This window comes from Acinonyx jubatus, chromosome C1 (genome assembly GCF_027475565.1).
Source record: "Acinonyx jubatus isolate Ajub_Pintada_27869175 chromosome C1, VMU_Ajub_asm_v1.0, whole genome shotgun sequence".
NCBI lineage: Eukaryota > Metazoa > Chordata > Mammalia > Carnivora > Felidae > Acinonyx > Acinonyx jubatus.
Window position 1 is genome coordinate 211,970,388 of NC_069381.1, and position 14,759 is coordinate 211,985,146.

At 50.0% G+C, this 14,759-nt stretch overlaps 1 protein-coding gene across 1 annotated transcript in view; it reads left to right on the top strand.

Moving 5' to 3' along the window:
• TRPM8 (transient receptor potential cation channel subfamily M member 8) overlaps positions 1–14,759 on the top strand; it is a 94,896-nt gene that overhangs the window by 60,270 nt on the left and 19,867 nt on the right. The window contains exons 18-21 of the mRNA XM_027047159.2: positions 2,508–2,599; positions 3,830–3,971; positions 5,027–5,198; positions 6,334–6,511. Of these exons, the coding sequence (XP_026902960.1) occupies positions 2,508–2,599; positions 3,830–3,971; positions 5,027–5,198; positions 6,334–6,511 (584 nt within the window). The remainder of the gene's footprint in view (positions 1–2,507; positions 2,600–3,829; positions 3,972–5,026; positions 5,199–6,333; positions 6,512–14,759) is intronic.

Genomic DNA, 14,759 nt, shown 5'->3' on the forward strand with positions numbered 1-14,759 from the left:
TTTCCTCTTTTTCCTCTTTTTTTTTTTTTTTTTAAATGTTTTTATTTATTTTTGAGACAGAGAGAGACAGAGCATGAGCAGGGGAGGGGCAGAGAGAGAGGGAGACACAGAATCGGAAACAGGCTCCAGGCTCTGAGCTGTCAGCACAGAGCCCGACACGGGGCTCGAACTCACAGACTGAGATCGTGACCTGAGCCGAAGTCGGATGCTTAACCGACTGAGCCACCCAGGCGCCCCTCTTCTTTTTCCTCTTAAACATCACTTTGGAACGGACCGGTTTCATTCATCGATCCTGTGTGCGTTAAGGCGATGTATGGGAGTGCCTCGGGCTGAGGGTTGAGAGCGGCGGGGAGGGGGATGAAAAGATTCAAGTCCATCTCTGCGCCCCCGACAGCTGACCCTGAGGTCTGTGAGCCAGACTGCGGAGCCTGGCCTCCGGGTTTCTCGTCGTTCAAGGAATCCGACGCTGGGGGTCGCTGTTTCTCTTCTGCCTGCAGACTCGTGCGGCTGGAATCCTCAGTTTGGTTTCCTCCAGGAATCTGCTTTGCTATCCGGGCACTGTCTTAATGAACCGAATTCACACGCGTTAGGAAAAACCCGGAACCAGACAGGATGTTACCTGTTTCAGGTTGTGTCTGGGTATCCCAAAGTGTACTCTCCTTATGTCTCCTTCCCCGGGGGCGGCTGTAATAGGCTAAACTGACATTTTCAACCAAGGCAGTCCGTATGTACAAGCGTCCATTGATCAAATTGTGGATCTTTATGCAACACGAGATGAGTTCCATCACCCCTTCAGTGTTAAGGCCCATGGAATCCCCAAATCCTGAAAGATATGCTGGAATATGGTTCTGGTATTTGATGAGTATAGCCCCTGTCTGTCATTCCACTCAGAAAAGAGGCCTCTGTTCGTTAAAAAAAAAAAAAAATCCAAAAAACCCCGCTTTCTTACTACAACAGTGCCTCCAAGCCCCGGGCTCGATCTGTTCAGGGTTTCTCCCCCGGCTCAGGCCAGGATTCTGAGAGGCCGAGCTGGACTGGATCCACCTGGTTGCTGTGTTCCTATCTGCCTCCCGGATCAGGGTTTTAAAGGGGGAGCAGGTGGCTGGGGCCTGTCCCCACCGCTCTCATCTTACAGACGGTTCTTGGCGGGTCATCGGTGAGACTGGGGCCGCCCGCATGGACGGTGAGGGATGCCGATGCGGTTTCTGGGCCCCCGCGTTCAGCCATCCCACAGAGGAACGTGGTCGAACCGGGGCTGGGAGATTTTATTTCCCTGGTGCTTGATTTCGTAATGAAATTGAAAAGTGCCACGTACCTTTGAGGACACGTCCTTGCCGATGTTTTCCTGCGTCGCTCAAGTAAGTCTGGTGGTTTCCTTATCTGAGCTCACTTGGGCTTGGTGTCACCAGCCCTCCAGCCCTTACCGCGTTTCATTTTAAACATGTCCAGTGACTGCCTTTCCCCGGGGCCAGTGGATTCCTTGAGAATCAGCGTCGCACCTAATCGGACATCCTGTGTGCCAGGAGCCCGGCACGGGTATTTGGAATCCTGTGGGCTCTCGGTAAACAGGTTTGAAATAGAGGGACAGACGGGAGGGTCAGGTGACTACCCTGGAGTCCCCCAGACCCAGCAGACAGATCACCAAGGGGCTGTCCTTCCACTGGATCGTCTTTTCCCTCTTTATCTCCTGACAAGTTTTCTTCTGAGAAATCATACCCAATACCCACAAGTCATGATGAAAGGGTCCCTGAGGCACACTGTTCCTGTCAGTCATTTCTGCGACTGCACCTGTCCTCATAGGTGCCGCATAGAACACCTGTGTGCAAAGTAAAAAAGGAAATTCCTGGGGCGCATGGGTGGCTCGGTCGGTTAGGCATCTGACGTCGGCTCAGGTCATGATCTCACAGTTCGTGATTTCGAGCCCCGCGTCAGACTCTGTGCTGACAATTCAGAACCTGGAGCCTGCTTCGGATTCTGTGTCTCCCCCTCTTTCTGCCCCTCCCATGCTCGTGCTCTGTCTCTCTCCATCTCTCAATAATAAACGTTAAAATAATAAAAGAAAAAGAGAAATTCCTTTTATCAAGATGTTTTATTGCCATGTGCCAAAAAGTATTTACAACAAATACGCAAATCTATGACGACGACAGTTGTCAGTTGTGCAATGCACAACTTATACCACTGTACTGGTCAGCTTGGGTGTTCCACATTTCTCCACGCAGGTTGTGCTCACTGTCTTCCGGTTCATCTTTCAAGAACGGCGATGGTGCATGAGTCCTTTTTCTGACTTTGTCAGCAGCACATGAGTAACGGAACAGCGAGTGTGCAACCTACTTTCCAATCCCCCCAGAATATCACGGGGCATGTGGCAGGGCACATGGGACATGTGGCTCAAAAAGGATGTGGGGAAAAATGTGTGAACGTTAAAAAAAAAATCTGGAAGCAGTTGATGTTTCCCGGCTGCTGATGCTCTCTCTCTCTCTCTCTCTCTGTCCCTTTCTGTGCTGCAGTGGTACATGAATGGGGTGAATTATTTCACTGACCTGTGGAATGTCATGGATACACTCGGGCTTTTTTACTTCATAGCAGGAATTGTGTTTCGGTAAGTTGGCCTCACCACCTTTCCCAGTTTCAGGCATGTTTTGGATTTTCTTGAGTGAAGAGGTGAAGAAAAGATCTCTTCTACTTCAAGCCCAAGATCAACCTGTCTCCCCTTCCCCCCCATCTCGAGATTACTGCAAACGCCACCATCTGAGCCTCTTAGAGACCCAGCGTGGTCGGCATGGAGTTACGTCTCCTCTCTTCTCCCTCCTGGTGACCTGTAATCGAAAAGTTCTTCACAGTTTTTCTCTCTGTGCTCGCAGAATTTTGGGGAGGGGGATGATTAGAGACGGAGAAAGCAGAGGATGATGAGCACGTGAAATGTTGCGTAACGTGTTCCTTTTGGACCACGTAATCTTCTAAAATGTACCTAACTGCCTCGTGAATGCTGGCTATGGAGCCCGCCCTCCCAGAGTCAGAGCGGATGATTAGAAAAACCCGTCTAGAATCACCATTGAAGGCAAAAAGCAATGTGCACGCCACGTGAAAGGGAAGTTGAGGTACACCCAGACCATGGCGCACATTGCCCGTGCCCGCACCCCTCCGGGCCTGCCTTCCCCGAGTAGCCTCAAGGCAAAGCTCGTGGTCGTATTCGAGTTGTGCACATGGCATCCCTTGCAGAGAAGCCTGACTCTTTGGACGAACACCTACCCGTTGCTCACTCCGCAGTCTGAAGTGAGTGAGAGCTCCGCTTCCCCCTCCGATACCTTTCCTTTCTGCTGGGGCTCAGCGTTTGAATCACGGTGGGTTGGACGTGATTTCTAGAGAATTCCAGGGGGCGAAAACACATGGCTCCCAATTAACACATTCGCAGGTGGTCAGCGAGTCAAATGATCTGGTGCAAATGAGGTGAGGTCTCATTAGGGGAAACCTGGCAGAACCTAGTCCCAAGTGGCTGGTCTGGGCTGGGGACCGGGATCATCATGGTGGCCGAGGGAGCCAGGAAGTTAGCGATAATGCGACGGCGTTCTTGCAGTGGGTAGAGTTTGAGGAGGACGTGGCAAAAACCTCTGCAAGCCTTGTTGTGTGCCCTGTCGTTGCTCCACCGGGGGCCACGAGGGCAGAAGACCAGGGCCTTTGGTCCTCAGTGACTGACACGCGTTGTCCTTGGTCTGCTTCCACTCACTCTCGGCACCCTGACCCTGTTTCTTCGTGTTCGGTTAGTTTTAAAAACAAAAGTTTGAACTCTTTTGTCAAAGTCTCACGGGCCCTGCTTCTCTTCCTTCCGTAGGCTCCACTCTTCGAATAAAACCTCTTTGTATTCCGGACGGGTGATCTTTTGCCTGGATTATATCATATTCACTCTAAGGTTGATCCACATTTTCACCGTAAGCAGAAATTTAGGGCCCAAGATCATCATGTTGCAGAGGATGGTAAGAGTGGAGGGGGTTTGTGGTTCGCATTCTGCTTGCCAGACCCCTCCAATTGTCTGTAGAGGGGCTTGGTCCCCCGGCAGGTCACAATTGGCAAGGTTTGCTGTCTCGGACGTGCTTTCATCAGGGGCCTCCCCCGCTTTAAAATTTAACAGGTGGCTGGTAGGAGCAAGTGGCTAATTAAATGTGTTGCCAGTGAAGCGATCTGTCCAGATGTCACTCTTTACCAGCTGTTTTCATTTGAGTCTGGACAACTCAGAGAAGAGGCAGGAGTGTAACGTTTACACCCATCTTACAGATGCGGACCACGGAGGTTAATGTTCGTCTGGAAGCGTGCAGGGGGCTAGAAGCACAGCGATGATCAGAGCTTCGATTCTGTAGCCACGCAGTATAGATGTAGGACGAGCCCTACCAGCCCCCTTTCACAGGGACGTCCAACAGAAAGAGAATTATCCACTGACGATGTGGGTTTCCTAAGCTTGTTTTCCAGATGACCCAAACCTCCCGTGCTTCTGTCTGTAAGTCAGATGGGCGTTTGGATTAGCTCATCTGGAGGTTGCTTTCCAACGCTGAGGTCCTTTGAGTTTGCGGTTTTAATTCAAAGCATATCTGAGGCACCATGTCACCATGAAGTCATGCTGTGTGTGCAAAAAGTCAAACAAGAAATTAAACCGTGCGTTCTTGTCTAATAAAGACCGCTTTTAATTTTTCTTAAAAAAAAAAAAAAGAATACCGAGGACGCGATGTAGGGATTTAAAGAAAGGGAGCCTGATGAGGAGTAGAGGTACAGGTGCTCCAGAATTAGGCCCCTCTTTCGCTCTTGAGCTGGGCTCTCTCACCCAGAAGGTTTCTGTGGCTGAGCTGGTTGGGAGACGTAAAGCCAAAATACATCCGTTGGTTTTAATTCCGGAAAAGAGTTGTCCCAAGACCCAAAGGTGGCAAATTAGGGGGAACACAGGGTGACTGGAACTTCGACCCTTCCCTGTGGTCAGCTGAGCAGACGAGCCACCCGCGGGGCACGGTCCTGACTCTGTTCTCTTGTCCTCCCTTGACAGCTGATTGACGTGTTCTTCTTCCTGTTCCTGTTTGCGGTGTGGATGGTGGCCTTTGGCGTGGCCAGGCAAGGGATCCTCAGGCAAAACGAGCATCGTTGGAGATGGATATTCCGCTCGGTCATCTACGAGCCCTACCTGGCCATGTTCGGCCAAGTGCCCAGCGACGTGGACGGTGAGCCTGACCCGGCCCGGGTGGGGACAGCCGGGGGTAGGGGGGTTGCTTCCGGAACCGGCCTCTGGGTCTCCCTGCTCTGATCCACAGCTGGCGCTGAGTCAACACCAGGGAGTGAACACTGACCCTCATGACCTTTTCTTGGAGCAGGACTTTACGCCCGCCTTGCAGACGTGTTCAGCAGTGTAGTCTGCTACGTTTTGACTTCTCAAAAAATAGCGTTTCTTGTGTTTTCAACAGCGACGTGGCAGTTGACAGCAACGAGCCTCGCTAGTTTAGGAACAGGTGTTGTGAGTTGTCCTCTCTTGTATAACTGGGAGCCCATTTATTTCAAAAGGAGCAATACTGAAATTTTTGCACTGGCAATTGGAATTTAAACATCCGGCGGTAGCCCACTGTCCGCTCTCTTTTGGAGGCAGGTTAGTGGCAGCACGGATGGCACGGATGTGCCCACACCCAGCTTACGTAAGGAAGGAGTGGGGCATGTGCAGGCCAGCGTGTGTGTTGAACGAGCTGTCGAAAGCATCTTTGTGATGCCGACGATAGCCTGGGCTTGTCGTGTTTGGTCCTGCCACGACACAGCGATCCCGATGTTCCCCTGCCCTGTTGGTCACATTTCTCAGCTCCCTGGTGTTCTCTCGATTAGCCCTGTGGCCTCGGGCAGCCCTGGCCTCTTCTGCTACAGCCTTTTCCAAGGCTTTAGCTCTTTTCCTGTGCGTGATGGAAAGGCACCTTGCTGTTGTTAACTTCCCTTCTGCACACCGTGCTCACCATTATTCATCAGGGAGTACGTTTCATCCTCGTGGCTTTAGTCCCACTGCACCCCAGTAGTTTTAGTCCTTTGTGAGGACTGGGACTTTTTTCAAGGCCCCCCCATCTGGGCTCTGTCACTCAGTTGTGCAAATCCTATCCTTGACCCCTCCTGTGATCTCATCCCTCACCTCCAATCCATCAGCTAGTTTTGTTGATCAGGTCTCAGTGTCTTCGAAACCCAAATGCTTTTTATCATCGCTATCCCCCCCCCAAGCCATCCTCATTAGGTTGTCTTGTGTCCCCCCACCCCCTCACCCCAGGTGCCGTAGCACCGCCTCCTCCAGAGGGTCCTCACGTTGCCTTTTGGTTTCTACATCCGCAGGTACCACGTACGACTTTGCCCACTGCACCTTCACTGGGAATGAGTCGAAACCGCTGTGTGTGGAGCTGGACGAGCACAATCTGCCTCGGTTCCCCGAGTGGATCACCATCCCCCTCGTGTGTATCTACATGCTCTCTACCAACATCCTGCTGGTCAACCTGCTCGTCGCCATGTTCGGGTACGGGCTCATTCGCGTTCAGTCTGAGCACGTGCTCGGTCGTGACTTTCCCGGGTGTTCATGGTGTACCAGGCGGGGGTGGAGGCACCGGTGGGGGGGGGGGCAAGATCCTAGAAGTCCACCGGCAAGGAAGTTAGGTGAGAGCTTAGGGCATAGGGGACTGGAGGGGGTGCGGCCTTCGAGGGACTATATTGACAACACAGCGAGTGAGTCCCTGTGAGCTGTGCTGCACGTTTCTATGACACCAAAGACGGGTACCTGTAATGCCCTCCAGCACACCCAGACTCTGCACGTCTGGCGTCCACGTAGCCGTCTTTGCGGGTGCCACGATGTGGACGTGATACCGATGCAGTGGGGTTCAGCTCCTCTCCAATGTCTTTATTTTCTGGGGATTCGGTGGCTTGGATTCTAGGGTTTAAAGGACTCAGCCTGTCGTTAGTGGCTGCTTTAACAATTTTCAGGTTAAAGACAAATCATAAGAGCAGAGTCAGGAGAGTGACTTTCTTTTGGGGCTCACGTCTCATGAGGTGAAGAGAGAATGCGACGGTGACTCTAAAACGTTTTCGTTGCCTTTGACACTTCTCCCTAATACTTTCAGAAAATCGTGATCTTCATTTCCCTTCATCTTTCTTAAGAGGGTTTTGCCGGGTTTCAGTGGTAGTTTCAGTGCGAGCTACTTAGTTGTATGTTGTTGTTTTAAGGCAGGTAGTCATTTTTTTAAAGTTTATTTATTCTGAGAGAGAAAGAGAGAGAGGAGGAGGAGAGAGAGAGAGAGAGAGAGAGAGAGAGAGAGAAAGGGAGAGAGAGAATCCCAAGCAGGCGCCACACTATCATTGTGGATCCCTATGCGGGGCTCGAACTCGCGAATCTGTGAGGTCACGATCTGAGCTGAAATCAAAAGTCAGACACTTGGGGCGCCTGGCTGGCGCAGTCGGTTAAGCGTCCGACTTCAGCCAGGTCACGATCTCGCGGTCCGGGAGTTCGAGCCCCGCGTCGGGCTCTGGGCTGATGGCTCAGAGCCTGGAGCCTGTTTCCGATTCTGTGTCTCCCTCTCTCTCTGCCCCTCCCCCGTTCATGCTCTGTCTCTCTCTGTCCCCAAAATAAATAAACGTTGAAAAAAAAAATTAAAAAAAAAAAGAAAAGTCAGACACTTAACCAACTGAGCCACCCAGGTGCCCTAAGGTAGGTAGTCATTTTGGGTATGTGATCCCAGCACAGACAGACAGAAAATTTAGCAATAGTATATCATTGTTAAACGTTGGGGTGGAAGAGAAACACCTTGTCGGAGTCAGAAACCCAGAAACGACGAAACACAAGATAAACACCGTTGGTTTCCTACAGCACGTGTTGAAGGTAAAGGAAAGCTCAGGTGAAGTCACACGATAAGTGGTAGCTTGGAGGAAACTGTGGCATGAGATGAACGAAGACTTTTTAATTCCCGATGTAGAAAGAGCGTCTGCAGGTGGATGGCAGAAAGATGATCCAATAGGAAATTGACAGAGGAACGGCAATTCAGAGAAGGAAACTTCATGTGGCGGGAAATCACACGAGAAGGGTCTCCGTCTTGTTGATAGGAAAGGCCAGAACAGCCAACGAGATGCTGGCTTAGGACCCATCAGATCTACAGAAATTTCAAAAAGCCTCTTGTGTTGGGGGTGATGCTGAGAAATGGACATCGCTGCTGGCAATGTGAATTGCCTCTCAGTCTCTGGAAAGTGATATGAAAAGAATTATTAAAAGAAAACACACACAAATCTTTGAGGCAGCTCTCTCGCATCTGGGACTCTATCCTAAGGACATATATACAAGGATGCTTGTTGGATCATCGTTTGATGCCTGTTGACCGCGGGGATGGCCGAAGAAAGCTTGTTACAGATGACAGAGTATCGCGCAGGTTTTAAAAAAGATAGATCTCTTTTTATGGACTTGAAAGAATGATGTTTTGTTAGACGTAGAAAGCAAATTGCAGACTAGTTCTTATGGTGTAATCTCATTTTCTTGCAGTAAAAACCAAGAAATTAAAAGAATTAGTACAATTAATTTAAAAAAACAAGTGTATGGGGTGCCTGGGTGGCTCAGTTGGTAAAGCATCCGACTTTGTCTGCTAGGGTCATGATCTCGCGGTTCCTGAGCTCGAGCTCCACGTCAGGCTCTGTGCTGACAGCTCGGAGCCTGGAGCCTGCTTCGGATTCTGTGTCTCCCTCTCTCTCTCTGCCCCTCCCCAGCTCCCATACTCTCTCTCTCTCTCTCTCTCAAAAATAAACATGTAAAAAATAAAAAAAAAATACAGGTATGTATTTCACTTGTTACAGTAATCGCATAAAGCTTCTGTAATGTAGAGAAAAAATAAGAAAAAGACAGCTGTTGCATAGAGCCCTGGGCTCCCAAGAGACACAAGGATTGTGGACGAGGGTCCGTGGCCTCCTTTTGCACAGGGGTGGGTGGGGCCACATGCCTCTAGACTGTTACCCATCTAGCAGGCTGAGCAGTGAGTGGCCATCTGGTCTACCCGCGTACAAAGAAGTCCTCCCTCGGTCCCACCTCTACACTGTGGCCGCAGTAATGTTTCTAAAATGTCACTGCTCTACTTAAAATTCTGAGAGGATGTCGGTATTTCCCCGTGGCTTTCGAGGTAAATTTCAGGTTCTTCAGCTTTTTCCAAGGCTGTGCATGACCTGGCTTTTGAGCAACAGTCAGACATCTCACGGTCTGTCCCTGGGGAGCACCTGGGTGTCTGTCCTGAAACAGGATGGTGACCTATGACATCTGACGCTTTGCAAGTGCTGTTCCTTCTGTCGGGATTACTTGCTCCATCTTGCCTGTCTCTTGCCCCGATCCTGCTCGCCTTTCAAGGAGCTGAGCATCATCCTCTGCCCGAGTGGTCCCTGATGCCCTCCCCACTTGGTGTAGAGACTCCCTGCACCCCCCACACAGTGACAACCCTCTGTCCTTCTGGACCGTAAGCTCTAGAGGATGGAGACGGGTCAGGCTCAGCACCTGGATCTTTGTGGGTTGGATGAATGAGAACAGGGCTCTTCCTGTGTTTAGTTCATTATTCAGTTACGCCTTGGGAGCTTGGCTCTCAGGTCTTTACATTTCCTGAGATGCGTCATTGGTGGGTCACAGACCAGCGGGGGCTGTAGCACATAGATGTATAATGTCTGTTCTGTGCCTGGGGGGGCCACGGAGATCATATGGTTGTTGTGTCCACGTGGACCTAAGGAGAGAATGTGCAACCCTCTCCGTCACCACCCCAACGGGTGGCCAGGCAGGGAAGGACTCGGGAGTCAAGAAGCTACACAGGGTCATGCTGCCTGAGGTCCCAGTCTGAGCTGCAGAGAGAGTGGCAGCTGCTGGGTGATTATGTGTCCACATGAAAGCCAGGGAGGGAGGACACACCCTTACAACCTTTACACCGATCACGGGACAGGCCGTGTGAAAACTGGCCACCATGCAGTTTCCCCAGAAATTAACCAAAGGGGCTGATAGCTCCCAAAGCCGTGACATCTGAGTTGCACTCATTTGGTAAATCTCAGAGAGGCACAGAGTAGAATATGACTTAGATCTGTCCTGGGTCTGTGTGCTGTGAAGGGAGGATCTTGCCACATTTCTAATCCATTATCCGCATTATAACGATGAACTGATAGAATCTGGAGCCTGGAGGGACTGGAGCCCAGCGTGTCATTTTCAGGTTGAGGAAGTGAATGCCTGGCCAGGGGTCTGGCCACACGGCCGTCCAGCTTACCTGTGTCCATTCAGGTCTTGAATACAATTCTCCTCCCCAAGACACCCAACCATGGCACGGTACCCTACTGTTGCCCTATTCAGCGCTTAGGTGTGACAACTTAGGGGCATCCCTCCCCTTGGGGGGGTCTCCTAGAATAGTCCTTGGTGAGGGGTGCCTGGATGGCTCAGTTGGTTGAGCGTCCGACTCTTGACCTAGGCTCGGGTCATGATCTCATGGTTCGTGAGTTTGAGCCCCGCCTCTGTCAGCACGGAGCCTTCTTGGAATTTCTCTCTCTCTCTCTCTCTCTCTCTCTCTCTCTCTCTCGTCTCTCTCTCTGCCCCTTCCCCCTTACTCGCTCTCTCTCTCTCTCTCAAATTAAATAAACAAACGTAAAAAATTAAAAAAGAAAAAAGAAAAGAGAATAGTCCCGGGTTAAACCAGAGACCTTTTCTTTGTTGATGCCTGTCTGGGAACTTGTGAGTAACTGGAGCCACCCTCCCGCCACCCTTGGGCGGACTCTTCGGAACACTGTTTCTGACGGCCGTGGGAGTTGTTCTGGGCTTTGTGGGCCAGTGGCCGCCAGGCGGTGACCCCTGTCTCGCATCACATCCAAGCATTCATGTGAAAGCTTAACCATACACAACGGCGACCTTATGAACTGTAATGTAAAGGAGCACTTGGGAATTTTAAAGCAGTATTCGAGTGCTCTCTAGATGGCATTCAACGGGGAGAGGTAATGGATGTAAACCTCTGTGATTATTCTGCATTAAGATTATCGATCACGGGCCCTGTGCAGCTCATCAGAGCATGAAGTGAACTTACAGTCAGTAGATGACTCTGGGTCATCTTGACACGCAGCTGTGATGCTCACGGGCACCGTCCTGGAGATATTCCACCCTTTGCCTTTTTTTTCCCAAAGGGGATCCGTCAAACATGTCCTCATCTAGGAGAATTTCTGTAACCAAAATATGTTTCCATCTTAGGAGGAATATGCGTTCATTACAATATGCAGAAAAGTAGAAAAAAAGAAAATAATCACCAGGACCAACTAGAGGTTTGGGTGACACTTCGACTGGCTAGGGGGCGCTGTTGAAAGGGGTGAGAAGAAGAAAAGAGCAGCTAACGTGGTCTTAAGAATAGCTCGTGTTTACTGATTCTCTTCTGGTGTGGCCATGCGGGTGCCTGTCATTGACCATTTTGGTGGAGGTGTGGCTTTCTTATCACTTTACAGATGAGGAGCTGGAGGCAGAGAGAAGTTAAGTCTGTGCTGTTAAAGGAGCTGAGGGGCACATAGACATATTCATATAGTATGATATGATACAATGTGCGATATAATGCAATACATAACAATGTAGTATAATGATATTATGTAATATAACATAACAGAATATTATACAAGAAGTACTAAAAAGGCTGTTTTCAGAGACTGTGGAGATCAGGGCAGCGTTATTAGGTGTGACAGAACATTGGAGGTGGGGCCAGGGTCAGTGGCACTGAGCAGAGGTGACATTCACTCAGAGGACTCCTTACTGGGGGGAGCCCATAGCCTGACTCAAGGCGGTGGGTGGGGGGCGAAGCAGGGGAGATAAAGCTAGTCTGGGGAGAATCAGCCACTGAAGGGGGTGGAAAGGGAGGCAGGGGCCAGGTTGTGGGGTGTCTTTTATGCCACGTTAAAGAAGTAGGACATTTTCTCGCAGATGAAGGAGCATCTGCTGGGTCTTGATGCTGGGCACAGGGCACAGTCTTAGTCGTGTGATTCTGAGAGCAAAACACTAAACAGAGTTCGCGCTTCCAAAATCAGTGTAGTGAGGGGCGCCTGGGTGGCTCAGTTGGTTGAGCGTCTGACTCTTGATGTCGGCTCAGGTCCCGGTCCTAGGGTTGTGGGATCGAGCCCCGTGTTGGGCTCTGTACTAAGCGTGGAGACTGCTTGGGATTCTCTTTCCCTCTCTCTCCCTCTGCTCGTATCCCGTGCTCATTCTCTCTCTCTCTGAAAAAAAAAAAAAAATCAGCGTAGTGAAATGGTTGGCTGTCTCTTACTGTTGACTTTGAACCTGTTTTTTTGATCTTGTGGAATGAGAGGGGAACAGAGATGTGCAGGAGGGGTCTGGGGGGAGGCAGCAGAAGTCGGGGTCGCCAAGGCCACCGGGCAGGTCTGGCCGGATATTGCTGGTGTGTCTGGGAAGAAGTAACAGATGGAAAGCGTGTGAAATCTGCGAAAAGCTCAGAGGAGGTGTTTCCTGATTGAGATCTAGCTGGCAAGTTTCTCGTCTTTCAGTTCATTCTAAAATTCTGCCATTGTTTTAGCGTCTTCTTTTTCTTCGTGATTTTTTTTGGCAGACTTGCTGTTCTGGTCTGTTGATCAGTCTATTTTGGTTTTTACTACCAAATGGCTTTAATTACTGACTTAAAAAAATGATCTTAGCATCTGTTGTGCAAGTCCCCTTCCTTATTCTCATTCAAAACTTTTTCTGGATTTTCTCGTACATTTAATAACAGGGAGGCGCCTAAGGCTCATCTTCCAAAACCCTTTATTCTTTCCCCTTCAAAAAAAAAGACCCTTGTGAATTTTATTGTGATGATGTGAACTTGACAGAATCATTCAGGGGAGGCTGAAAAAAAAATGGTATCTTGCCATCCAGAAAAAATGGTGTGATTCTCCACTTTTTCAAAGATACGTGGTTTCCTGGTGACGATGAACAGTTTTATTCTATGGATCTGGAAGATTTTTGGTTACCTTTTCTCCTAGCCATTTGTGATTGCGAACCAGATATTGTTTCCTATTATTTTTTTTCCAGTAAGTAATTTTTGACATGTAGGAAGGCTATTAAAGATTTGCTTATCTTTTATTCTCTCTCTCCTTTTTTAAATTGTGCCATGGAAGTTTCCTCTGTTTCTTATTTATTTAACTCCTTTCTTTTTCTCCTACTTCTTTTTTTCGTTTTTCTAATCAGAAATGGATGTTGAATTTGCCAGAAGACTTTCTAGCAGCTAGGGAAATGGCATGTTTCCTTTTGATCTGTGATGTATTAGGAAAATGATATATTATATAAATGATCTTAATATTTAGTCGTCCTCTGGTCTTTGGTCATGGCATATTATTCTGTTAACGTGCTGCTGGATCTCATTTACGTTCAAGGCTATCTGAATCCTAAACATTTGTTATCTCTTGGTGACATTTTCAGTGTCAGCAAATCTCTGAAACTTTGTGTCCCTGTGAGGTTCCTGCCTCCTCAGTCCTGCTCCACAGAAGGCACTTGGGTGGTCTTAGGGGACCAAACTCAGTCATCACTGCAGATCTCCCAACAGCTGGGTAGCGGAGGGCACATGATATCCGTGGAGTCGTAGGGTCCAAGGGAACATCGTGGACTTCCTCTCCAGGAAGGCTCTGGATGGTCAGCGGCCGACAGGGAGATGCCCAGAACCTGGCTGGGAGAGATGGTGTCTGAGTTGCTCTGGACATTTGCTGAGGGGGGTGGTGCTCACGTATTGGCACCAGGATCCTGCCTCTCCTTTGCAGAGATGGAACGCAGTGCCTAAAGAATATAAAAATTATTTTAACAAAGCAGTTTGAAGCGGTGCTCAATTATCGATCGGCCTTCCCTGGGGAACGCTCCTGTCTCTCTCTTTGTCTGAGTCTGGAACTCATCTGCGGGGGGAGGGGTGGAGAAGTTTAGAAGCTCCTGCTGTGTGGGGAAGGTGGGCCTCAGTATAAATAAGCCCCAGCATGGCCAACCCCAGAAATGTGTTATTTATGCAAAGTGGCTTTTGGGCATTCAAGTCCGGTAATCAGCTGGCTCGAAGTCGCCCCCTGGGATGCGGATAAGGGTTTGTACTGTTTGCCCAGGAGGATGATACCAATGAAGACCTTAGTTTATGGGCATGGGCCCAAATGCATTCTAGACCAGGGCCTGGCGACTTTTCCTGTGAGGGCCAGCTAGGGTCTTGGCTTTGGCCCAGTGCCAAGCACCCACCCCCACCTTTCTGCTTGGCAAAGACCATTCTGATGTGGCGATCCCTGCAGAACAGTGGGGGTGGGGGGTGGATTTGGCCCCCCGGGCACAGTTGGCCAATCCCTTCTCTAGATGACCCGGAAGACATGGGATGTTCTCGCAGCTTCTGAGCGACTAGTGAGGAAGCCGAGATGCAAATCGTTTCCCACTGGGACTCTTCTTGGCCCGAGTGCGGTGCTGAGCTCCCGAGGAAGGGAGAGAGGTCCACCTGCCGGAGAGGCCGGCTCCCCCTGCTCGAAAGCATCCGACATGTCCCTCCCTTCAACAGGAGTGGTTGATTCCTTCCGGGCGGAACCTCAGAGAACAACATTTGATGCGTTGAAATGGATGCTGTGGCTTTTGCCCGTTTGACTAGTTACGTCAGCATTTTGAGATCCTCCAGTGACAGTGATTTGGATGGTGGCATCTGTTCTGTCACAACGGAACAGACGGACCTCTGGCAAGTTCTCAGCCTGGACTTCATGAATCCGGGGTGTCCCCGCCACCCTCCCCTCTTTCAGCGCAGGGGCCT